The sequence below is a fragment of the Ahaetulla prasina genome, chromosome 8 (genome assembly GCF_028640845.1).
Source record: "Ahaetulla prasina isolate Xishuangbanna chromosome 8, ASM2864084v1, whole genome shotgun sequence".
Classification (NCBI taxonomy): domain Eukaryota; kingdom Metazoa; phylum Chordata; class Lepidosauria; order Squamata; family Colubridae; genus Ahaetulla; species Ahaetulla prasina.
Window position 1 is genome coordinate 73,356,417 of NC_080546.1, and position 25,636 is coordinate 73,382,052.

The following is a 25,636-nucleotide window of genomic DNA, read 5'->3' on the forward strand; positions in this document are numbered from 1 at the left end:
TTTTTAATATTCGGCCTTATTTAATAAGTTTTTTAATTGGTGTTTTATTTTGTATTTATATGTATGTTTTTATTAGGCTGTAAACTGCCCTGAGTCCCCCGGGAGATAGGGCGGTATAAAAATGCGATTAAATAAATAAATAAATAAATAAATAAATAAATAAAATCCAATGTTTCAACATTTTATGAGCCCTTATTTCTATCTTGTTTTGTGTTTTGCTCTTTGTTTGTTTTTTAAAGGTCTTAAAGATTATAAAAATAGATCTTCATATTTTTATATTAAGGTTTGAAGGCATTCACCCGTATTTCCAGCCTTGTCACTCTTAACTTCTTGGAAGCTTTTAATAGGCAATTTTCAGAGGTAATTAGCAAAGGAAGTGAACAAACTTTTTTTCCTTTTTAAAAAAGCTGTTTGCAGCTGGAGTAATTATGGCAAATTCCCCAGTCTTCCAATTATCCCTTTTCTAGAAACTGCCATCTTAACCATTTTTTTCATGAGGGGCAACCATAAGGAAAAACAACTTGGATGATCTCACCTCTTTTTATCCACAAATGTTAAAATGTCCACAAACATTGGCTCCGCTTTTCCACAGAACTGCCCTCAGTCCATCATCTTCTCCCAGAAGGTCCAAAAAGTATTTTTCATTCATCTTGTGACTAATAGCATCTCCTGAACCAAGTGCCTCTTTTTAAAAAGCTGTTTGCAGCTGGAGTAATTTTGGCAAATTCCCCAGTCTTCCAATTATCCCTTTTCTAGAAACTGCCATCTTAACCATTTTTTTCATGAGGGGCAACCATAAGGAAAAACAACTTGGATGATCTCACCTCTTTTTATCCACAAATGTTAAAATGTCCACAAACATTGGCTCCGCTTTTCCACAGAACTGCCCTCAGTCCATGCATTCTCAGACACAAAAGAGAAAGAAAACATATATCCCATTATATCTTCCACATTTCATCTACTTCTCCATTTTACATTAAACAATGTACTTCTTTTTTAACTGTTTCAATTTTTATCCTAATATATTCAAATATATTTTACTTAGTTACAATTTTTGCCAGAATATTCTTTTTCATAATTTTATCCATATCCTAATATATTCAAATATATTTTACTTAGTTACAATTTTTGCCAGAATATTCTTTTTCATAATTTTATCCATATCCTAATATATTCAAATATATTTTACTTAGTTACAATTTTTGCCAGAATATTCTTTTTCATAATTTTATCCATATCCTAATATATTCAAATATATTTTACTTAGTTACAATTTTTGCCAGAATATTCTTTTTCATAATTTTATCCATATCCTAATATATTCAAATATATTTTACTTAGTTACAATTTTTGCCAGAATATTCTTTTTCATAATTTTATCCATATCCTAATATATTCAAATATATTTTACTTAGTTACAATTTTTGCCAGAATATTCTTTTTCATAATTTTATCCATATCCTAATATATTCAAATATATTTTACTTAGTTACAATTTTTGCCAGAATATTCTTTTTCATAATTTTATCCATATCCTAATATATTCAAATATATTTTACTTAGTTACAATTTTTGCCAGAATATTCTTTTTCATAATTTTATCCATATCCTAATATATTCAAATATATTTTACTTAGTTACAATTTTTGCCAGAATATTCTTTTTTAAACAAGTTTTTATTGATTTTTTTAAAAAAAAACCCCACATACATACATAGTTTATGAACAGAGTATTGGCCATATCGTATCTTATACAATTTAACATATTCAAATATATTTTACTTAGTTACAATTTTTGCCAGAATATTCTTTTTTCATAATTTTTATCCATGTCCTAATATTTCCTTGCTCATTTCCTTAAGTCACATCTTCTTTCGCCCTAAAGTTTTAATTTCTCCATTTTTATTAATATTCATTCTCTTTCATTCTTTTTTTCAACTGTTTCAATTTTTATTCTAATATATTCAAATATATTTGGGGTTGCCTTTCTTCCATTTCATCTTTTTCTTTTTATGGCAGTCCTTTCTTCTCCTTCTCACTCCTCTTCCTCCCTTCTTTTATCCTACCTATTTTCTTCTCTCCTCTCCTACTCCTTCTCTACTTCCCCTTCCTTTTCTCCCCATCCTCCCTACTTCCTCCTTGTCTAATCTTCTCTCCTACTCTTATTTCCCCTACCTTTCCTCCTCTCCTCTTCCCTTTCTTTTTTCTCTCTCCCTCCTTCTCTCTTTCCAGCATCTCTCCTTTTTATCTCTCTCCATTGCTGTATTTATTTTCATTTCAATATTTCTGGTGTCCAGACAACCCCAATTTTATCCTTTATTGAGTATATTTCTCAAACTTCCCCTCATATATTTTAGTTAAACATTGCTTCATCTTATTCCATTTGTATCCTACAATCAATTAATACAATCTTCCACCTCTTATTTTCTTAAAGTTTTTGTTCACAATTCAATAATTATTATTCTCTTCCAGTGGTATACATCATTTACTAACATTTCAATTTTATTCCCTTTTACATCTTAATTTCAATCATTTTCAGTTATAAACCATACTGACTTTCACATTTCATCTGCTGGACTATTTTGTTTTTTATTTAAACAATGTACTTCTTCTTTTTTAACTTTTTTTCAATTTTATATCTTGATTCCAATTAATTTTTCTATTCTTTTCTATATTTAAAATTTATTTCTTTGCCATCAACCATTATTCTCTCTCATTCCATGCATTCTCAGACACAAAAAGAGAACGAAAACATATATCTCATTATATCTTCCACATTTCATGTACTTCTCTATTTTACATTAAACAGTGTATTCCTTCTTTTTTACTCCCTTCATTCACTTCATTTCAACCTTTCTTACTACCCTTTTACAATAATCTATATATTTCTTCTAATTTCCATCATTCCTAAAATTTCTACAACTATTTTAATTTCTTTTCTAGTATTCATTTTTCTCCCCCTTTTAACCATTTTCTTTCAATCTCTGCAAAATTCCATCTCTTAATATTTTTCTCCCTTTCTCTTATCTTCTTCTTTCTCTCTTTCTTGTATCTTCTTTTCCACCTCCTTTCTCTAATTTTTACTCTTTTGATTTTCCCCCTCAATCTTTCTCCCTTTCCTCCTCTTCTCTTTATTCTGTCACTGCCAATCCTAGTGTGATCATCTATTTTTTTTACTCTTTTAATTTTTCCCCTCAGTCTTTTCCTCTTTCCTTTTTTCTTTCTTCTTTAAAGTATTCTTCCCCCTCTCCATTTCCATTCTCTCACTATCAATCCCAATATAATCACCTGTATTTTTATCCTCAGTTATTTCTTTTGTAGCATTGTATTTTGGTTCCTCTTGTTTCTTCCTCATAATTTCTTCATCATCATTTTTTTATTCTCAAGCCACTTCTGTGCTTCTTTATTCCCTTTAAAGGATTCTCGTACCATTTGAAGCATCTCCCATAATTTCTCATACTCATCCTCCCAACTCTCCATATTCTCAATATAAGGAGAATGGATTTTTAAATGTATTTATTTTAACTTATATATAGTTCAAATTCAAGTCCAAAATATTGTCTCTTTTTTTTTTCTTTCCCTTTTTTCTGTTTCCAAATGCAGGCCAGTTCAGATGGTTTTTTTTTCTTAAGTCGTTCTAGTTCAAGTCCTTGATTTTTTCAGTCTTTTAAAGCTGTGCCACAGCTGTTTAAACAAACACTCCTTTGTTGTTTCCCATGGTAGCCTAAGCAATGCAATGTTATTTTTTTCTCTCCAGTGACGTTTCTCCCCAATTCACAAATCCCAGCAACAAAATGTCACTTGTTAATTCACAAAAACAATTGCTTCGTCTTCCTTTTGTTAGTAAAAGATGCTTTCCCTCAATTTTCTTCTCCTTTTAATATTTTTAATTTCTTCCAAATCCAATTTTAAATCCAGATGGAATGTTTTCTTTTAGGGCTTTTGTCTTATAAATCCTTTTTGCTGTTTGTTTCCTCCTGCTTTAAGTTTCTGTGTGCCAGTTAGCTGCTAACTTCAAACTGGAAAATCTTTTCAGCTTTAAAAGTTTTTTCTTCTTACCTCTTAGTTGGTTAATCACTCACTCAGTAACAATACTCTGTTCAAATATCCGCTCCTGCTCAATCCTTTTGTGTGGCTGTCCCGACTTTGGCAGCTCCTAATGGCTGCTTTTCCTTGTCACTAGGTCAAAAGCTGGGTGCCGGCGCTGCAGGGAATTCACAACTTCCCTGTTCGCCAGTGCCTTCTTTCTTCGCTGTCCCTCCAGGACAGCTATGATCCATTAAGGACCCCCAAAACGACTGGAATTTCGGCATTCTTCCCAGAGCCCCGGGGTTCACGTTGTCTCGTCATGACGCTAGCCACGCCTCTCCAGCCAACTTCTGATGTTATAAAGCTAGAGAAGGATTTGTTTTCCTTAGTATTGCTTGAAGTTCAAGATGCTATTTTAACATATTAAATATTGCAGGCATTTTCTATTGTTAACCAATAGATTTTGGATATACATTAGGTCGCTAGAACTGAGATTTGCTTTAAATTCTCTTTTCTAAACATTCATTCTGACACTAGTCCTATTCTAATCTCCATGAATTGAAAAGGTGTCTTTTTACATTTGCAAAGAGATTAAATTGATTTATATTACAATAAATCAAAATGCTGTCACTATTAATCCTCTCAATGAATGCTTGCAATTTATTTTGATCTTTTTTTAAAAAAAAATCACTTTACATATAAAATGAATTGACCAAATTGGTGTACATTCCACTACTTATTAAACTCTGTTTTTTCCATATACTGTATGAAATCATATATCACAACTAGCAGCTGCTGGCAGCCAGACTACTCTAGATTTTCCTGGCTTTCAAAACACATGGCAACGATGCTAGTGCATGTATGATGTGCCATATGATTGATTGATTGATTGATAAATACATACATAAAAATCATAATATAAATATGTAAGTCCAACTCAGTGCTTAAGCTTCCAAGCAATCAAGTTATGAACAATAGTGTACCCAGCCTTTCAAAATATTTATGTAATTTGAACAGGAGGTAAATTAAGTTTGATTGCTGCTTTTTAATTCCAGATTTATTTAGTATTTCAAGATTGTTTATCCTTGTAGAACAGGGGTCTCCAACCTTGGCAACTTTCAGACTTATGGACTTCAACTCCCAGAGTTCTTCAGCCAAAAAAGCTGGCTGAGAAATTCTGGGAGTTGAAGTCCACAAGTCTGAAAGTTGCCAAGGTTGGAGACCCCTGTTGTAGAATAATGCTTGAGAATCAGCTTATTTCTCTTCCTCAAGAAAGGAAAGACCTTCCTTTTTGGTCCCTAGTGCTTTTGAATTATGGTTGTACAAAATTAGAAAGTATGAAAGATGTCAAAAATTCTGAAAGGCATTCAGTACCTCGTAGCTTGTACTTTGGTACCCGTGGGTATTATTCCTGTATTATTTCCTGTATTATTACTGTGGGATTACTTTTTTTTTTTTTGCTCCCTAATAAGATCTCTTTGCAGCATATTTATTCTACTTGCCAGTGTTTGAATTAAATCTGTTTTGCAGGTGATATGAGTGAAAGTCAAGCAAAGAAAGTTCAAATCAAAGAAGTTGATGGTTGGACCCTTAAGATGCTCATTGAATACATTTACACAGGGGAAATTACAGTTACAGAAGAAAATGTACAGGTGAGTGAGATGATTATATTTATTGATCATAAAACACTTACGGTGGGACAAACCATGTTCCTGGTGAGGGTAATATTTATTTCTTACATATGACTGAAAAATGTGCACTTTTTAGCAATATCTCTGTTGTCTTCTTGCCCTATTGTAGCATAAAATAATCAATGAGAATCTTCCGTGTACTTGCATTTTAAAAAGACCTGCTGAGTTTTACAGTCGTTGACAAAGTACACTTAATTATATCAAGCAAATGTAACAGAAAAGGTTAGGGTTAGAAACCCGGGAAAGCTAAACAAATCCATTGTTTGAAGAATACATACTAATTCAAGGGTGGGCTGCTGGGGTTCGCAGCTAAGTTCAGGAGAACCTCTAGCTAAGATTCTGTGCAGTTTGGAGAACCTCCAAATCCCACTTCTGGCTGGCCCTGCCCACCCCATCCCACCTCTCCCAGGAGTCCCCACGTGGCCCGTTTTGGATGCAGGTAAATGGAAGGCGTGCGCTGAGGCTCGGAGAGGATGAAAAACGGGCCTACCGGAAGTTAGAGAAAGGCCTCCAGAGCCTGGGGAGGCTGTTTTCACCCTCCCAGAAGCTCAAGGAAAGTCTCCGGAATCCGGGGAGGGCAGAAACAACCCCCCCCCACTGTGGTGCAGGAGGCTGACTAGGCCATGCCCACCATGGCCACACCCACCCGGCAACCAGGCAGAGAATACCTTGCTAAAATTTTTGAAGCCCACCCTGCATTAATCTATTTTCATTTAAGACTATACCTATATCTACAATAACAGACTTTCCTAGTGCAAAAGTGGACACATTTTATATCGTAGTAAATAAATGAACAGTACGTTTACGTGCCTACTTCGTGAAACCAGAAAAAAATAATGCTGTGCCTATTCTTTCTTTTTTTTTTAACCATTGGGCTCAAAAGATTCTAAATTTAATTGACTACAGAAAGAAGCATGTCCTTAATCATGAGTCCTCTGAGCACAATTTCTCTTTTGCCATAGAAAACACTTAAGTTGCTAGGCAGATTTAATTTAAAGAATGGGATGGGCACAACCATGTTGGTTAAGCAACCAGTTGGCAAAAAGATCACATTTTAAGTAATAGTTAATCTTTTTAGGAGTTTTCAGGAACTAAAACAAAGTAATGAAATCTATGACCAGGCTGTATAATTTTTCTAGACTGAGGGCCATAATTCACCTTTGACAGCTATGTCCTACAAAAAACTGGTGAGTAGTAACAGGCAATAATAATAATAATAATAATAATAATAATAATAATAATAATAATAATGATGATGATGATGATGATGATGATGATGATGATGATGATGATGATGATGATGATGTTTTAATTTGTATACCGCCCTTCTCCCAAAGGACTCAGGGCGGTGAACAGGCAAATAAAATACAAACAGAAACATACACCATAATTAAAATAACCCTTAAAAAACTGATTCAAGTATGCCAGAAATTTAAAATAACATTACACCCCATACAAATTACAACAATTTAAAACCCACAATTAAAATTTAAAATTTAAAATCAGGCCAGTCCAGCCATATGGAATAAATAGGTTTTAAGTTCGCGGCGAAAGGTCCTAAGGTCAGGTAGTTGTCGAAGCCCGGGGGGAAGCTCGTTCCACAGGGTAGGAGCCCCCACAGAGAAGGCCCTCCCCCTGGGGGCCGCCAGTCGACATTGTTTGGCTGACGGCACCCTGAGGAGTCCCTCTCTGTGGGAACGCACCGGACGCTGGGAGATAGAGGCCGGCAATGGGCGGTCCCGTAAGTAGCCCGGTCCTAAGCCATGTAATTTAGTTCCATTTGAAATTTATTTTGTGAGTGCTCCCCAATTACATATTTTAAAATGTCTCATTTTTATCACATTAAAATTACCTGTTAACAACTTTTGGAAGCAACACCCAATCTAACGGTGGAACTTCATCCAAGTCCTTTCTTCCCGTAGAATCAATGTAAAGGCATATAAAGTGCATATTCCAAATATTGTTCAGTGTATCATACTTTGTTAAAATCAACCCAGTAGAGGGTGTTGTCTTCCACAGCCTCTGTGAAAACTGTCAAGCTATATATATTCAGGAAAGGAAATTAATAGCTGGATCTTTCAGAGACTCATGAAATACGTTCATACAAGGAAAATTATAGTTACAGAGAAAAACATACGAGTGGTAGAACTCAAGTAAAATGTTAAAATACTATATTTAGCAAGAGTTTAAAACGAAATCAGGCTCTTCACAACCAGAACCCTTGCAAAAAGAAGTTAATTGTTGATCAAATAAAACAGTAGTTTTAGTATAGAAGAAATAATACGTTGCAAAATGATAATTTCACAGTTACCACCAGTTTAAAAATCAAAAGCACAATGCATATTGTGGTAAAATATAAAGGAGAAAATCTTACATCAACTTTTTAATACTATTCCAATGGGGGGGAGGGGGTCTATAAAAATTTACAAGAGGCACTAGGGTTGTCAATGCTGGGGGTCTATAATGAAGTGCTATTAAATGTCAAGCTCCCGAAAATGTGGACAGAAGTATACATTACCTTAATACCAAAGGAAGATTCAGATCCTCAACAAATTAAAAAACTGCAGACCAATAGCCTTTTTAAATGTAGATTATAAAGTATATGCATCTATAATTTCAGAGAGATTAAAAAGATTTTTAAACGAATTTATACACCCTGATCAGAATGGTTCCTACCTAAAAGACAATTGAAAAATAATATGAGGATTATTGTGAAGGCATTGGGATTTTATGAAGATCATTCTGAAAAACAGCTAGCCTTGATCTTCGTGGAAGCGCAAAAAGCCTTTGATAATATGAACTGGTAATTCATGACACTACAACTACACACACACACACACACACACACACACACACACACACACACGGGAGTTTTTTGTGGTACTTTTATTTCTGGGGCTTGACTAGATTGTTAAAAAGTTGTTTTAAGCTTTTTGGAGTATACTTCAAACATAGCTGGAACAGCTATTTACAGAAGGGTTGGCATAGCCATAGAAGAAATGGTTGAGAGGCAGGATTCAAGCTTGCCATTCTGTCTGATTTTTTTTACTGCCTTTCTTGGGGCATGTGATCTTTCCTTAAATCTGGAAGGATATCTTGTGAAGTGAGTGAGACCAGCTGGTATCTTTAAGTGATGCAAATGGCTCTAATGATTGCTTCTCCTGGGTGGGAAACTGTGCTTTGTCAGTTCACTGAGCACAGGAGTCTCTTGTCTATGGGATTCTTCAGTCATCCAAGTCATGGTTGTCCCAAAGGTGTTTTTTTCAAGGGGCAACTGGACTTTCTTAGTTTCCAGAAAATCCAGTTGCCTCTTGAAAAAGCACCTTTGGAACAGGAGTCTCTTGCATTGCTTTGGAGTGGGCAAGGCACGTGATTGCTCACTGATAATAAGTGGATCCTCTTTCCAATTAGTTTTCATTTTCTCCCATGATAATATGGCATAGTAACATGGCACCAATTGTAGAAAGTTAACACCATCCCTCTCCTAGAAGAATGAAATATTTTGAGAAATATTAGAAAGGAAGAATATATTTCCTTGAATGAGAAATGGAGAAACATGTTTTCTTAGAGGAAGAAAGCAGCCCCCGCCTTCCTTAATAGCCCACAGAAGATGTCAGCACTTAAGAGATAGATAGCGATATTCATAGACAAAAATTCCCTGCAGCAAGGTCTGAACAAAGGCAGAATGGGATTAACCCTCACTCAAGATATTAATTTGTTAATTTGTCTCTTTAGCTTGGCATTTTGTAGCCCAAAAATGCCCACCCACTTTCTGGAGAGCTTAAATGACCTCTCTGCTAAAGGGTTTCACTTTATGAGCAAAAGTAACAGCTGCTGATAGTTATCCTTGTATTTTAACTATTTCAATTCCTCAATGTCCTCTGGCAACCTGCCTGATTTGGTTGCAGGTATTGCTGAGGAAAAGGAAGGTTTGGCTTTCCATGATGGCTGTGACTCATTGATCTTCAGTCTGTATTTCCCATTTTTAATCTAATGACTGGTATTTAGGGCAGCTTTTTGCAAGCAAAGCTTTTTGTATTTTTGTACAGGTAATCCTTGACTTACAACAGTTCATCTAGTGACCATTCAAAGTTACAATGGCACTGAAAAAATTGACATTTATTTATTTATTTATTTATTTATTTTGTCACAACGGTATATATAAGCATAAGCATGAAAGTAACTATATAATATATAAGCATATATATATATAAGCATAAGTATGTAATAACTATCTTGATTGGATATAATAAAAGGAAACAATAGGACAGGAATGGTAGGCACGTTTGTGCTCTTATGCACGCCCCTTACGGACCTCTTAGGAATGGGATGAGGTCAATAGTAGACAGTTTTTGGTTAAAGCTTTGGGGATTTTGAGAAGAGACCACAGAGTCAGGTAGTGTGTTCCAAGCATTAACAACTCTGTTACAGAAGTCATATTTTCTGCAATCAAGATTGAAGCGGTTAACATTAAGTTTAAATCTATTGTTTGCTCTTGTATTGTTGTGATTGAAGCTGAAGTAATTTTTAACAGGAAGGACATTGCAATAGATGATTCTATGAGTTAAACACAGGTCCTGTCGAAGGTGGCGGAGTTCTAAGTTTTCTAAACCCAAGATTTCATTTCTGGTGGCATAAGGTATTTTGTTGTATTCAGAGGAGTGGAGAACTCTTCTTGTAAAATATTTCTGGATGCGTTCAATTGTATTGATGTCTGAAATGTGGTGAAGGTTCCAGACAGGCGAGCTGTATTCAAGAATTGTTTTATAAGCTCTGGTTAGTAGTGTAGTTTTTCTGGAGAAGAAGCTACATAAGATTAGGTTTACAACTCTTAAAGCCTTTTTTGCGATGTAGTTGCAGTGGGCTTTGGCACTTAGGTGACCATGGTCACAAGAGGCCAGGCAAGGTGAAGCACCTCGCGATGTCAGTGAGATCAAGTTGTCCACACCCACCCAGTCAGTCATTAGGGCAAAGAACCAGTTATTAAAAAATTTGCAGCCACCACTGCGTGTTATGTTGCCGTCACGTGACATTTTGCGATGTTTTCCCCCTTCGTGGAGCTGGGGTGGGCATGGTCTACACGGGATGCACCCCCCTGTGGGCTGCCAGTTTGACATCCCTGTCCTAGACTGAGTTCCTACTCACTAAAATGAAGAAATTGTAGAGAAGCAAAGCACATGTACATGTACATCCTGATCTATTCTGATTCATTTCTCAAAACACAGCCTAAAATTTAAATAAATAGCTGTGTTACTGCTGTCCTGTTCTGTCAATTCTTCATCACCACCCATGATGGTAAAGATTCAAAACAAAATTAAGATTGAAGCATGGTGAGAATTTATCTATTAATTATATAATTATTTAACCCCTTACAGACGGTCTTAGACTTAGAAATTCCTTTTTTACTTTTCTTGATGATACTGACTCCTTTAATTTTGGTTATTGTAGGTACTACTCCCAGCAGCTAGTTTGTTGCAGCTGCAGGATGTAAAAAACAATTGCTCTGATTTTTTGGAAACTCAGCTTCATCCTGTCAACTGTTTGGGTATCCGAGCATTTGCTGATATGCATGCCTGCATTGAGCTTCTGAACAAGGCCAACACATACGCAGGCAAGTGGAAGTTCAATTCTAAAAATGAGGATTGTGATATTATTTTTAACTTTGGTGAAGCCATTCCATATTGCTCACATGACAAAGAATGTAAATGACAATGGAGAAATTAAAGTTGTACAGATAGCAAACAAAAAATGTTTTATGATTTAATATTAGCAACCAAGAGGCTGAATAAATTTCAAAAACTAAATTTTAAGATTAAAATAGATATTTAAGCAAACCAATATTAAATCTTTGAAAACTGGCACCTTTTTTCCCTATCTCAAAATATTAATGTAAGAAATACAATAAGGTAAAGGTAAAGGTTCCCCTCGCACATACATGCTAGTCGTTGCCGACTCTAGGGGGCGGTGCTTATCTCCGTTACAAAGTCGAAGAGCCAGCGCTGTCCGAAGACGTCTCCGTGGTCATGTGTCTGACATGACTCAACGCCAAAGGCGCACAGAACGCTGTTACCTTCCCACCAAAGGTGGTCCCTATTTTTTCTATTTGCATTTTTACGTGCTTTCGAAACTGCTAGGTTGGCAGAAGCTGGGACAAGTAACGGGAGCTCACCCCGTTACACGGCAGGACTGGGATTCAAACCGCTGAGCTGTCGACCTTTCGATCGACAAGCTCAACGTCCTAACCCCTGAGCCACCGTGTCCCACTAAGAAATACAATAGTAGGATTCAATTTGCCAGAATAAAGAAAAGAATTATTGTTAATGTGGCAATTCAATAGACAGTAATTCAGTTTCCCAGATTACTTCAGCTATAATAGCAATAATACAGCAAAGGCAACTAATTTTTTATCTGGCCAGCTACCATTTCTGAGAAATGCTCTTCTGCATTGTACCGTCAAGGGCCTGTTTTGAAATTATTCCCCTTGTATTAACCATGCATGTATGCTTGCATCTGTGGAGTTCACCTTATGGAAAGCAGTTACAATACACACCATTTCATATGTTAATTTTACAGATAAAATTTACTATATGTTTACACACACAGTACTTTTAATGGTGGGAAGGTAACAGCGTTCTGTGCACCTTTGGTGTTTAGTCATGCCGGCCACATGACCACGGAGACGTCTTCAGACAGCGCTGGCTCTTCGGCTTTGAAACGGAGATGAGCACCGCCCCCTAGAGTGGAAACGACTAGCACATATGTGCAAGGGGAACCTTTACCTTACTTTTAATAATTGCTTCTAGTAAAGTAATTAGTTTAGTAATTACTTCTAGGAATATTTCCAGTTATGTATTGGTTGTTAATGTCTTTCCTTTGAGAAAATATTACATAACAATTTGAGGCATTATTATAAAAATTAGATACAGCCAATTTTGTTGTCTTCTAATACAGGTTTTCACCAATTATGCAATTTGGCACATAAGTCTCTAGTTCTGCAGCAGTGGGAGGTTACACTGGCCCAGCTCAGGTAACCCAACCAGATTATGGGTAGTATGTTTGGCCTGATACCCACATAATCCCCTGTCTTCATGGGGGATCTATTTTATTGAACTAGCAGGTACAGACAAGAATGATAATTAGCAACACTCCCTTCCCATTGCTTTTTTCTGATATGGAGTTCTGCATCCTCCCTACGAGTCGGCACACTCCATTCTTCCTTCTTAGAATTTGTTTCTCCCCAGATATTTTTTATCTAAAAGTAAAGAATTCCACCATGTTTCCATATCGCCTACATTCATGCAAGCACCTACTATTTTAGCTACATATTTATTGGCGTATGAATTGTGGAATTCTTTTCCACCATCAAGTAGCAACCTGTGGAATGGTGCTCCTACACTTGTGAACACTTCTGAATTTTCAATATTATGCATAAATACCCTGTTTTCCCCAAAACAAGACATCCCCTGATAATAAGCCCAATCAGGCTTTTGAGCACATGGCAATAAGGCCAAGCACTTATTTCAGGGTTCAATCAAATATAAGACAGGGTCTTATTTTTGGGAAAACGTGGTATGATCTAAAACATGAACTGTTACCTGAACAGATCCTGAAACTAGTTTACAATATTTATTGAGGAAAGTAGTATTTAAGCACTATCATATGTGATCAGCTTTATTTTGTTTGTATAATTTCTTGTATGATTTTACAGAATTGGAAGATCTCTTTTAAATTGGATATTGTTATTTTGGTATACCATGTTCTAATGGCCAATGTATCAAACTGTAGTGAAGATTAGAAGACTCTCATTTTAAAATTCTAGTTACTGTTTTCTATTTACATCTGAATACATTTTGTTAGCTATTGTTTATGTTATGCCTATTATTTTTACAAATAACTTCTACAAATACAAGGTGGCAAACATATAGAACAGAATAGAATAGAATTCGTTATTGGCCAAGTGTGATTGGACACCCAAGGAATTTGTCTTGGTGCATATGCTCTCAGTGTACATAAAAGAAAAGATACGTTCATCAAGAATTTTAAGGTACAACACTTAATGATAGTCATAGGGAAACAGTCAATATAAATTTTAAGGATACCAGCAACAAGGTTACAATCATACAGTCATAAGTGGGAGGAGATGGGTGATCGGAACGATGAGAAGATTAATAGTAATGCAGACTTAGTTACTAGTTTGACAATGTTGAGGGAATTATTTGTTTACCAGAGTGATGGCATTCAGGAAAAAACTGTTCCTGTGTCTAGTTGTTCTAGTGTGCAGTGCTCTATAGCATTGTTTTGAGGGTAGGAGTTGAAACAGTTTATGCCCAGGATGTGAGAGGTCTGTAAATATTTTCACAGCCCCCTCTTTGACTCGTGCAGTATAAAGGTCCTCAATGGAAGGCAGGTTGGTAGTAATTATTTTTTCTGCAGTTCTAATTATCCTCTGAAGTCTGTGTCTGTCTTGTTGGGTTGCAGAACCAAACCAGTTATAGATGACAGACTCAATAATTCCTCTGTAGAACTGTATCAGCAGCTCCTTGGGCACTTTGAGCTTTCTGAGTTGGTGTAGAAAGAACATTCTTTGTTGTGCTTTTTTAATGACATTTTTGATGTTGGGTGTCCATTTTAGGTCATGAGATATGATAGAACCTAGAAATTTAAAGGTCTCTGCTGATACTGTGTTGTCTAGTATTGTAAGAGGTGGTAGTATGGGAGAGTTTCTCCTAAATTCCACCACCATTTCTACGGTTTTGACTGTGTTCAGTTTCAGATTGTTCTGGTCACACCACAAGGCTAGTTGTTCAACGTCCCGTCTGTATGCGGATTCATCATTGTCTTGAATGAGACCGATCACTGTTGTGTCATCTGCGAACTTCAGTAGTTTAACAAATGGATCATTAGAGATGCAGTCATTGGTATAAAGAGAGAAGAGGAGAGAGAGCACACAGCCTCCTGGGGCCCCTGTGCTAATTGTACAGGTATCTGATGTGATTCTGCTTAGCTTCACCTGCTACTTCCTGTCTGTTAGGAAGCTTATGATCCATTTACAAGTCTGTTCAGGTACCGCTAGCTGGTTTAGCTTAGTTATAAGAGTGTCTGGAATGATGGTATTGAATGCTGAAATAAAATCTACAAAGAGGACTCTTGCGTAGGTCTTTGGAGATTCAAGATGTTGTAGTGTGTAGTGCAGAGCCATATTAAGAGCATCATCTGTTGATCTATTTGCTCAGTATTCAAACTGCAGGGGATCTAACAGCGGATCCGTGATGGTTTTCAAGTGGGACAGCACTAGCCTTTCAAAGATTTTCATAACTACAGAAGTTAGAGCAACTGGTCTGTAGTCGTTCAGTTCCTTGATGGTGGGCTTCTTCGGCACTGGGATGATAGTAGAGCGTTTGAAGCAAGAAGGAACATAGCACATCTCTAGTGATTTATTGAAGATATGGGTGAAGATGGGGGCCAATTGGTCAGCACAGACTTTTAAGCAAGAAGGAGTTATCTTGTCTGGGCCTGGAGCTTTTTCTGCCTTTTTTCTGTGAAATAGGTTTTGCACTTCTTCTTTTTGTGACCACTAGGGATTGTGAACCCAATGGGATGGGATCAATTGTAGGAGGCTTGGCTGTTGTTGGTGTGTCTGAGATGGGGGTAGTGGAGATAGGTGGCTATAGTTTCCTTTCAAACCTGCAGTAAAACACGTTCAGTTCATCTGCCAGTTGTTGATTTCCTTCAGCCTGGGAGGGAGGTTTGCCATAACTGGTGATATTTTTAAGAGTTTTCCACATGTCTGCTGGTTCATTTGCTGAGAACTGATTCTTTAGCTTTTCAAAGTAGCTTCTTTTTACTGCTTTGATCTCCCTTGTTAATGATGATACAGTCTCTGTGAGTTCATCTAAGTCTGCAGAGGTACTTTCAAAAAGATTCCAATCAGTGCAGTCAAGGCAGGCCTGTAGTTTTAACTTTGCCTCCTCCGGCCAGGTCCTCACTGATTTAATTGTTCGTTTTGTGGTTTTAAGTCTTTGCCTGTAAGCAGGTACAAGGTGAATCATGCAATGATCAGAGTGTTCCACAGCTACTCATGGGAAGGACCAATAAGCATCTTTTAGTGTTGTGTAGCAATGTCTAAAGTATTCTTGCCTCTAGTGGGACAATTGACATGCTGAAAGTGTTTTGATAGGTCTTTCCTTAAGTTTGCCTTCTTTAGATCTCCCATAATAATGGCCAGTGAATCGGGATATTTGGCTTCAGCCTCCATAATCTGGTCAGCTATAGTTTGTAATGCCTTGTTTACACAGGCTTGTGCAGGGACATAAACAGCAATTAGTAAAAATGAGAACTCGCATGGACAGTAAAATGGTTTACAGTTGATAAGTAAAGACACTAAGTTTTAATCACAGAATTTATATATTATAGTTGTATCTTGATATCAGCTGTTGTAGATATATAAGCATAAGCCTCTTCCCTTCTTTTTACCTGATGATTCTGCAATTCTGTCTGCTCTATGTATCTGAAATCCTGGAATTTGCATGTTGTTGTCATCAATATCATCATGTAACCAGGTTTCAATAAAGCATAGGGCAGCTGCACTGTGAAAATCAGAGTTGCATCTATTTAAAAGGAATATTTCATCCATCTTCTTAGCAAGTGAATGTAAATTTGTCAGGAAGATTGAAGGCAGAGCAGTTCTATTTCCCCTATTCCTTAGCTTGTTTAAAATCCCCCCCCCCTTTTTACCTTGTCTCCGTTTCCTCCGTTTGGTTTTCTTGGTAATCCGTAGTTCCAGGGAAATTGCTTCTTCCTGTGTTAGAATCTCCTCCGCGTTTGATGGGTGTGTATGTGAGAAATCACAGAAAGCTGCTCCTTAAAGAAACATTGCTTAATTCTTAGCAGATGGTCTGGTAAGAAATCCGTAGTGAGTCACAGAGAATAATTAAAAATAAAGAAACCATTAGAGAGCATTTCACCAAGGCAGCCTTTGGCGGCGCCATCTTGGATCAATCAATATCCAACACACCTTCCTCCTTCTATTTTCTCCACCAGAATAACCCTGTGAAGAGAGGCTAAGAAAGAGTGACTATGCCAAAGCCACTCATTTGGTTTTCATGGCTAAAGCAGGACTTGAACTCACAATCTCCCACTTTCTAGCCTGGTGCCTTAATTACTAGACCAAACTGCCTCTCAAATAATGTTGTCTTATTCATTTATTTTATAACGCTATATGATTTTATAGCTATCCACCATATGTAGATGATTATGGGTGGCTTACAAAAACAAGCCCATCAAACTTAACCCTCCAGCATCCATGGTTAAATTGTTAATCCCACTTACCATTAATAATAGTAGAATTCATCTATCATGTTTGCTGATACTTTTTTGTATATGCTCTTGGTATATATAGCATTATGCACACTTTGTAACATGCTCAAATGTACTGAAAAAAAATGATAGGGTGTTCTAAAACTCTTAATATATAGTTCTGTACTAAGACTCCGGGACACCCTGTATATAAAATAGGATTTATCCAGCCACTCCCATTATTTCAATCTTTGAATCTTACTATGTATTACATCTTTCAAAAGGAAGATCTAATCGTCAGTCTTGTTTTCCAAATGTAGGGGCCTTATTTTAGAAATTATGTTGGTAGTTGCACACAAAGTCCAGTTTGCTTTATAAATGAGATTTCCACATTTTAAATGACATTATTCTTTCATGGACATGAGCTGTATATTCTAGCAGTTATAACTAGAAAGAAAACTATTTTATGTTTCCTGAATATCTATAAGGATAAAATGCTTTCTTCATGCTGCTTCTGTTGCTACGATCTATATGTTTACATTTTTTTTTTCTTGAAATAGAACAGCACTTTACTGAGGTTGTACTAGGTGAGGAATTTCTCAGTATTGGTGTAGAACAGGTGTGCAGCTTAATATCCAGTGACAAATTAACAGTGGCATCAGAAGAAAAGGTAAGGTAACGTCTTCCTTATTTAGATGTTATGATATGTAATAATGTAGAGGTGTGCGATCTGTTTTAGATACTAATGTTTAAAATTTGAGATTGAAATGGAGTGTTCTGTTCTTTTTGAATCTGATACTCAGATGCTGTGTCTTTTTTTGCCAAAAATATTCCAATATAAGAACGATTGTAGTAAAGTCAGAAGTGTCTAACTTTAGCTTTGAAATATTTTTAATGCAAAAGTTTTTACACACCTTTAAAATCATGGCACTATCGGTATATTAGAAGGAGCATTGTTGAAATATTTATCCATTTACAATATACCTTGATAGGAGGATATAGGAGAAAGATCTTTGAATGTTTTTTCCCTTTCACTCCATTCTGTTCAGATATTTTTTTTCCAGTTGAGGCTGCCAAAGCAAAAATCTATGAAACTCAAAGGAAACTCTTTTACCTACATTAGTTGGTGATAATGTAGGAGACCCCTTCCTTGCTTAGAGGAAGAAAGAGGTCTCCTACATTAACTCCAACTATTAATACATTGGAGGAAGGTTCTAATATTTATCTCCTCAAGGAAAACCAAATGTGAAAAAAATAATTGGAGTAAAACTGTATATGATACAAATACTGCTAAACATGTGAAAAAGTGAAAAAGTATAAAAAATGCTGACAGGAAACCCTAGTTCCAGCTAATTCAGAAAACGAATTCATAGGGGGAAGGGAAATTAGATGTGTTGTTCTTTGTAATGCCAAATCTGGCTAGTTATTGTTACATTTTAAAACATATTGATCTGGTCTAGATAAGTTAAAACTCAGCTGGCTTTCAAACTGAATTATAAAATGAGCAAAATCTTAGCATTCTATATCTGTCTGTCAAGAAAACCATATGGAGAACTCATAACTTGTCTTTATTTCACATAAGGTATTCGAAGCAGTGATTGCTTGGGTTAACTATGACAAAGATGTGAGGCAAGAACTCATGGCGCGTCTGATGGAACATGTTCGATTACCTTTGCTGTCAAAGGAATATTTGGTCCAGGTAATTAACCAGAGGCATTTCATTCATGGTCTTTTATTCCCTTGTTATACTGCAAGATAAAAGCTTGTGTAATGGAAGAAACATAACAAAGGATCTAGACCAGGGGCGTCAAATTCACATCATCATGGCGGTGTCATGTGATGTATTGGGACTTTTTTCTCCTTAGTTGAACCGGGCATGGCCAGTACGTGACGCATCTAGCCCGGGGGTTGGGAATTTGACAGCCCTGGTTTGGCCAACTTGCTGCAACCAATTTACCATAGCCAACTGACTGCACGGCAATTCAATTGTTCTATTAATCATTTCATTCAGTTACTTTTACTATTGGGGACCACATTTTCGTTGATACTACATAATACTCTTGTATTTCTCTATTGACTTTCTTCATTTTATTATTATTGGCCACAGTTCTATCAAAAATTTACCTTATGTGCTTTTTGAATTGTCCCGTGGCAAGTTGTCTTGCAGCAAGTTGGCCACGAGTTGGCCTCAACAAGTTGATCCATTCCGGATAATAAAATCCCCAAATTGCTGCTTTCTATAAAAGTTGGGTCAACCTTTATGATCATACTAGGCAAACTGTGCCTCATTGGGTCTTTGTTTAATAGATATCTCCTTATCGAAACAGAGAAGCAAAATAACCATACGTGAGAAAAAAATCAATGAGACAGGTGCAACTTCCAATTTCCTGTTAGCTTACCCATTTAATTTCTTTGTGGGAACTTGTCATGAGTGTTCGCAATCGTTCCTTCCTTCCTTCCTTCCTTCCTTCCTTCCTTCCTTCCTTCCTTCCTTCCTTCCTTCCTCCCTCCCTCCCTCCCTCCCTCCCTCTGCTGTTGTTTTTTCCTTCCCTACCTCCTCTCCCTTGCCTCCTCTTCCTCTCTTCCTTCCTTCTTGCTACCCATCTATCTACCTAAAATCTCACATTGATTTCCATTATTGTGGAATATGCCCATTCTCAATTCTACACCATCTTGAGGACCCATGAAGTAAATTTTAATAAATTTTGCTTACTTGTTTGGGCCTGGCATTAAATGTCAATGTAATTTGCTCTTGAATACTCACAGAAGGATTCCATCCATTCCTCATTGGAAGGACTTTGGCACAAAAGAGTGTCATTTGAAAGACACAGTTGTACTGTCCAATGTTCTTCTGGAACTAAATTGCAAAGGGTTCATTATTGCTATATAAAATGAGGAGTTCATTAGACAGAGGTTGCAAATTGCCTATCCTGACCTTTTCCTTCATACAGCAGAAATTGTCAGATTTTACAGGAAATAGGAATGTGCAACAGTGAGGGAAGACTTTAGCCATGCACCAATATCAGGAGAAATATTGTGTCATATAAATTACATATTTTGCCTACTCTTTCTCTGTTGAGGTTTGTTGTTCAAAGATGGTCTTGTGATGTTGAGGCACTCTTGCAATAATTGGTGTCTGCCACATATTCTCAAGCTGATCTTCCTTTTCCTGCTCCATCTTTTCTTGTCTTCTCATTGTGTTTCTTTCTTTGAGTATTTCCTTTTCTAAAGATTCGGAGCCCCTTCCTCTGCCATTTCTTCATCTCTTCTTGTTGTGTCCCGGTGACATTTCATGTCATTTCTTGATCATAATGCACTCCCTCTCTTTTTGATATTTCCTCGTGGTATAATTAGAATTTTAATTTTAATATTTTAATTTATTTTATTTTTACCAAATGATGTTCTCACCGGAGAACAGTTTAGAATCCCTATTGACTTCTCTACTGAGTTTAAAAAACTATCAGAGGCAGTCTCAAAATAGGGTCTGATGATCTCCTAAGGGCTAGGATGGTACTGGTCTACCTAATCTTCAGCGACTGAAGGGGGCAGTCTGCATTCAGTTACAGAGTAGGAAGCTAATAAATGAATAGAATGGGCAAGGACTATGGATAATGGCTAATGTATTTGACTGACACCAGAGAGATTCAGTTTCTACTCCCATCTGCAGCCACAGCAAGTCCCTTAATGACTTTCAACCCAATCTGCCTCATAGGGTTGTTGTGAGGAGATATAGGAGTATAATATATAATTTTTGCATTCCTGGACAAAGATGGGGTATAGATAAATGTGCATGTTTGTGTGCCAGAGGAAGGGCAAATTAAGCAGGGAACATATCTAGCCTTTCTGACACAGTGAGTCAATTCCTTGCTGCTGGGTAGGAGAGGGAGAGAAATGAATTGCAAGAATGGAAGGGAAGCACTTAGAGAATGATCAAAATGACCATCGTGTCTGCAGCAGCAGACCAACCATAGCAGCAACTTAAAGAAGCCATGACTTTCCCAAATTTCATTCCCTCTGGAGCCATGGGTCCCAGATTTTGGATGCATTTTGCATGTTAGCCCATTTGAGTTATCTTGGTTCAAATATTGTTGCCCTATAATGCACCGTTTCACCCAGTTAATGGTAATGACAACGAGAGTTTTAATAGTATTGTATATAGATTGGACTTGCAGGTTTGAGGGTTATATGAACTAAGGGCACCATAAATGGGATAGCTAAATCATATGAATATAAAATACAAAAATTTATAAAATAAATTTTATAATAAATTAAAAAGTCAAAGTTCCTCAAACTGGACGACTTCAGACATGCAAACTTCAGCTTTCAGAATTCCTTGGTCTCTCAAGGTGAGAATTCTGGAAACTGAAGTCTGCACAACTAGAAGTTGCCCAGGCTGAAAAACACTGATCAATATTAATATAAAATTCTTTATTGTTCTTATAGAATATTTTGAAGAGTACTTCACAAATAAAAAGATATATAGATTAGATTGTCATTATCTCTATAGTTTGTTTTCATTTAGCAATAATGGTTGGAAAAACAATTATTTAAAAGTTTTCACTGAACCAATTCAAAACTAATAACTACATGAAAACTACTTTCATGCAAATTAGTCAGTGTGTTCTTTCTTGCTAAGATTGCATCAATATGGCTAATTCACAGAGAGTTGAAGAAGAGATACTTGTTAAAAATAGCAGTGCATGTAAAGATTACCTAATTGAAGCAATGAAGTATCATTTGTTACCACTTGAGCAAAGAGCTTTGATGAAGTCCACACGAACAAGGTTAAGAACACCTTCCTGTCTTCCGAAGGTAAGCATGTCACTTATATGTACTTCCTTTTCGAATTGCCTTGCATTGTATGAAAAAAAAGTATGTGATTTAAGTCATGGGCTCTTTTTTATTTTAAAATATGTATATAATTGTAATAATTGAAATAAAGTAGAAAATTATAGAATTGGAAGAGGCCATTATGTCAATAAGTCTTAATTTCCTGTTCAATTAAACCATACTTAAATCTATTTAGTAAAATTAATAAAACAGCCAGAGAATCTTGTCGGTATTCAGCTGCATACAAAATGATGTTGAGTTGTGTCTACATTCTTGTTAACCCAGGCTAGGATTTTACCTTTTATTTAAGAAAATTTGAAAGTTATTGTGTGGCATTAAACAGACTTAAATAGAGTTACAATTCATAAAGAAACAACTGTCTTAATTAAGATGACAGCTATGTAGGCAAAGGAAGATACTCTTTCATTTTTTCATTAGTGGGAATTGTTTGGGTATAAAGGTAAAGGTTCCCCTCACACATATGTGCTAGTCGTTCCCGACTCTAGGGGGCGGTGCTCATCTCCATTTCAAAGCCGAAGAGCCAGCGCTGTCCGAAGACATCTCTGTGGTCATGTGGCCAGCATAACTAAACGCCAAAGGTACACAGAACGCTGTTACCTTTCCACCAAAGATGGTCCCTATTTTTCTACTTGCATTTTTTGTGTGCTTTTGAACTGCTAGGTTGACAGAAGCTGGGACAAGTAACGGAGCTCCGTTATGCAGCACTAGGGATTCGAACTGCCGAACTGCCAACTTTTTGATTGACAAGCTTAGCATCTTAGTAACTGAGCCACCACATCCCTGTTTGGGTATAGCATGTCTTTTTTTCCAGGGACAAGTCAAGACATATCCCTATCTGTAGAGCTTTCTTTGAAGCTTTTGAACCATCCTGAGTAATGGCATTCCAAGAAATGGAATAGTACTGTGGATAGGATTATTTTGTTCATTGTCAGAGACTGTTCTGTTTCTCTCCCCCCCCCTCTTTAATATATATCTAAGTTTATGATGTTGCTTCTGTTAAAGGTGATGGTAGTGGTAGGTGGGCAAGCACCAAAGGCTATCCGCAGTGTGGAGTGTTACGATTTTAAAGAACAGCGATGGCACCAAGTTGCTGAACTGCCTTCCAGAAGATGCAGGGCAGGTACCCCAACACTTTAAACTGATTCTTCCTGCATGCAAGCTTAAATCTATGCCAGCTATTTCCTTTTTTATTATATGATATAATGTATTTTATTGATTAGTTAATTGACCATATCAGACAGGAGCATCAGCCACTGTAAAATGCAATAAAATGAGATTTCATACAGCGAAATGAGATAAAATAGCTAGGTAAAGGTAAAGGTTCCCCCTCGCACATATGTGCTAGTCGTTCCTGACTCTAGGTGGCAGTGCTCCTCTCCATTTCAAAGCCGAAGAGCCAGCCCTGTCTGAAGGCATCTCCGTGGTCATGTGGCCGGCATGACTAAACGCCAAAGGCGCACGGAACACTTTTACCTTCCCACCAAAGATGGTCCCTGTTTTTCTACTTGCATTTTTTTTTAATGTACTTTCGAACTGCTAGGTTGGCAGAAGCTGGGACAAGTAATGGGAGCTCATCCCGTTTTGCGGTACTAGGGATTCGAACCGCCGAACTGCCAACCTTTCTGATCGGCAAGCTCAGCGTCTTAGCCACCGAGCCACCACGTGAGATAAAATAGAATAAAATATAGTAGGCAAGATAAAGTGAAGATAAAAGAGTACAGTTAAAAAAAAAGTGTAAAGTATAATAGAAGAAGAGCTATTTCCTCTTTTTAAAATATTGTCTAGTATTCATGATATATGAAAAGACCCTTCTACTGGAACTGAACCCCCCCCTTTTTTCCCCAGGAGTTGTATACATGAATGGTCTTGTCTTTGCTGTTGGTGGCTTCAATGGTTCCTTGAGGGTTCGTACTGTGGATTCTTATGATCCAGTAAAAGACCAGTGGGCAAGCATTGCTAGCATGCGAGATAGAAGAAGCACTTTGGGCGCTGCTGTATTAAACGGGCTTCTATATGCTGTAGGAGGTTTTGATGGAAGTACAGGTATATAATTTTATATAGTGACATCACCATACAGCCCTTCTTTGTATAAGGCCATCTAGATTGTGGAGTGTTTTTGTTGCAATCATTCTCACTATCTTCCCCCACACGTACACACCCGAAACACATTTTGGCATCTTTTTTCCTTAAATTCCAAACAGAAAATTTCATTAACAAACATACAGAAATGCTAAATGTAAATCATTAGAAGTATGATACTTTAGAAAGTTTTTCAAGATTTATTTTCTAGAGCAGGGGTCTCCAACCTTGGCAACTTTAAGACTTGTGGACTTCAACTCCCAGAATTCCTCAGCCAGCTTTGCTGGCTGAGGAACTCTGGGAGTTAAAGTCCACAAGTCTTAAAGTTGCCAAGGTTGGAGACCCCTGCTCTAGAGATTATCTTGTTTCTCATTTGTGTCATTTCATCTGAAGAATCATCCTGCTGCTGAATCTATCTTGGGAGAGGGACATGCAGGGAGACACACACACACACACTTGCTGTATGCCTGCTTATTTCAGCAGGTGGCATTACCAGCTGATTTAGTTTGGGCTTCAAGCCAAGCCAGATTGGATCTGGGTTAAAACTTGGATAGGAGATTATTGAGGGAATTCTGCAGGCTAAATTTGGGAAATCAAAAAAGGGATCCTAAAAAAAGGCCTTGGTAAGCCAGTGTTGTTGCATAGATATATCTATGAAGTCATCAGAAGGAAAAATCTGCGCAAAGGAACTTTTATCTATGCAGCGAACTTTAGCCAGTTATTGCTAATGGTAGCAAAACGGTATGCTTTTATATGCTTTTTACTTACTGCAAAAACAAAACAAAACAACAACAACAACCTTAGATTCAGTGATGTGTCAGCGTTTCAGAAAACCCCTCCTGCAGAAAAGACTCCGAAGCAAACATCTTTCAAAGTTCTTTTACTAGCATAGGTGGCACAGTTGGATGAAATCCGAATCTGGGGATCCAGGTTCCTCCTTCAGTAATACAAACCCCAAAATACCCACCCTCATGACCCCTCTGCTGATCACATGCTCCAATCTCCAACCGTCCCATCTCGAGACATCACTCCGGCCACTCCTTCTCCAGATGTGGGCTCAGCCTGACCTTGACCGGCAGGAAGAATGTTGTTATGTCTAATATCCCCTTGTACCACCACCCCCTTCTCTTACTTTCCCACGGAGGAGAAAGTGGCAGCGTGTGGAAGCCTTTGGCCTAATATGGCTTCCAAAGCGGACATAATGCTTCATTTTGATTAGGTTTCTTTATGCTTTATTACAGGTTTATCCTCAGTTGAAGCTTATAATATGAAGACTAATGAATGGTTTCATGTAGCTCCAATGAACACAAGGAGAAGTAGCGTTGGAGTAGGTGTAATTGGAGGTAAGATTTCTGAGTTGACTTTTCTCTCTGCATGACTCAACTTTGTAGACATCTAATTTTAAAGGCCCTGCCTATTCAAAGAAAACACAGCTTTTAAAGCTCATTAAGAATGTTATGAAGGCAGAGTGGAACTTTATTCTGAGTGGAAGGCCCAGGAATGCTGCTTCACTCTTTCTGCTCTACTTTTCCATCTTTCTTTCCTATCCTTTTTTGTGCTGTGGCTCTGACACTATTTGCTTGGCTTATTCTAGAAAGTAAAATTATTCCTTTTATGAAATGCCTATTCAGATAGAAGGCTTTATTGGGGGGAAAAAAAACTAAAAAGATTTGCTGCTGGGAAATATGTAAA

The 25,636-nt window shown here is 37.0% G+C and overlaps 1 protein-coding gene across 4 annotated transcripts in view; it reads left to right on the forward strand.

The window, feature by feature from the left end:
• KLHL2 (kelch like family member 2) overlaps positions 1 to 25,636 on the forward strand; it is a 54,092-nt gene that overhangs the window by 16,514 nt on the left and 11,942 nt on the right. For all 4 annotated transcript variants that reach the window (XR_009156331.1, XR_009156332.1, XM_058193298.1 and 1 more), the window contains 8 exons: positions 5,559 to 5,680; positions 11,168 to 11,330; positions 17,575 to 17,684; positions 18,597 to 18,713; positions 21,677 to 21,826; positions 22,868 to 22,985; positions 23,711 to 23,908; positions 25,186 to 25,287. Coding sequence is in view for 2 of the 4 variants with exons in the window: in XM_058193298.1 (XP_058049281.1) it covers positions 5,559 to 5,680; positions 11,168 to 11,330; positions 17,575 to 17,684; positions 18,597 to 18,713; positions 21,677 to 21,826; positions 22,868 to 22,985; positions 23,711 to 23,908; positions 25,186 to 25,287 (1,080 nt within the window). In the remaining 2 variants the exon portion in view is untranslated. The remainder of the gene's footprint in view (positions 1 to 5,558; positions 5,681 to 11,167; positions 11,331 to 17,574; positions 17,685 to 18,596; positions 18,714 to 21,676; positions 21,827 to 22,867; positions 22,986 to 23,710; positions 23,909 to 25,185; positions 25,288 to 25,636) is intronic.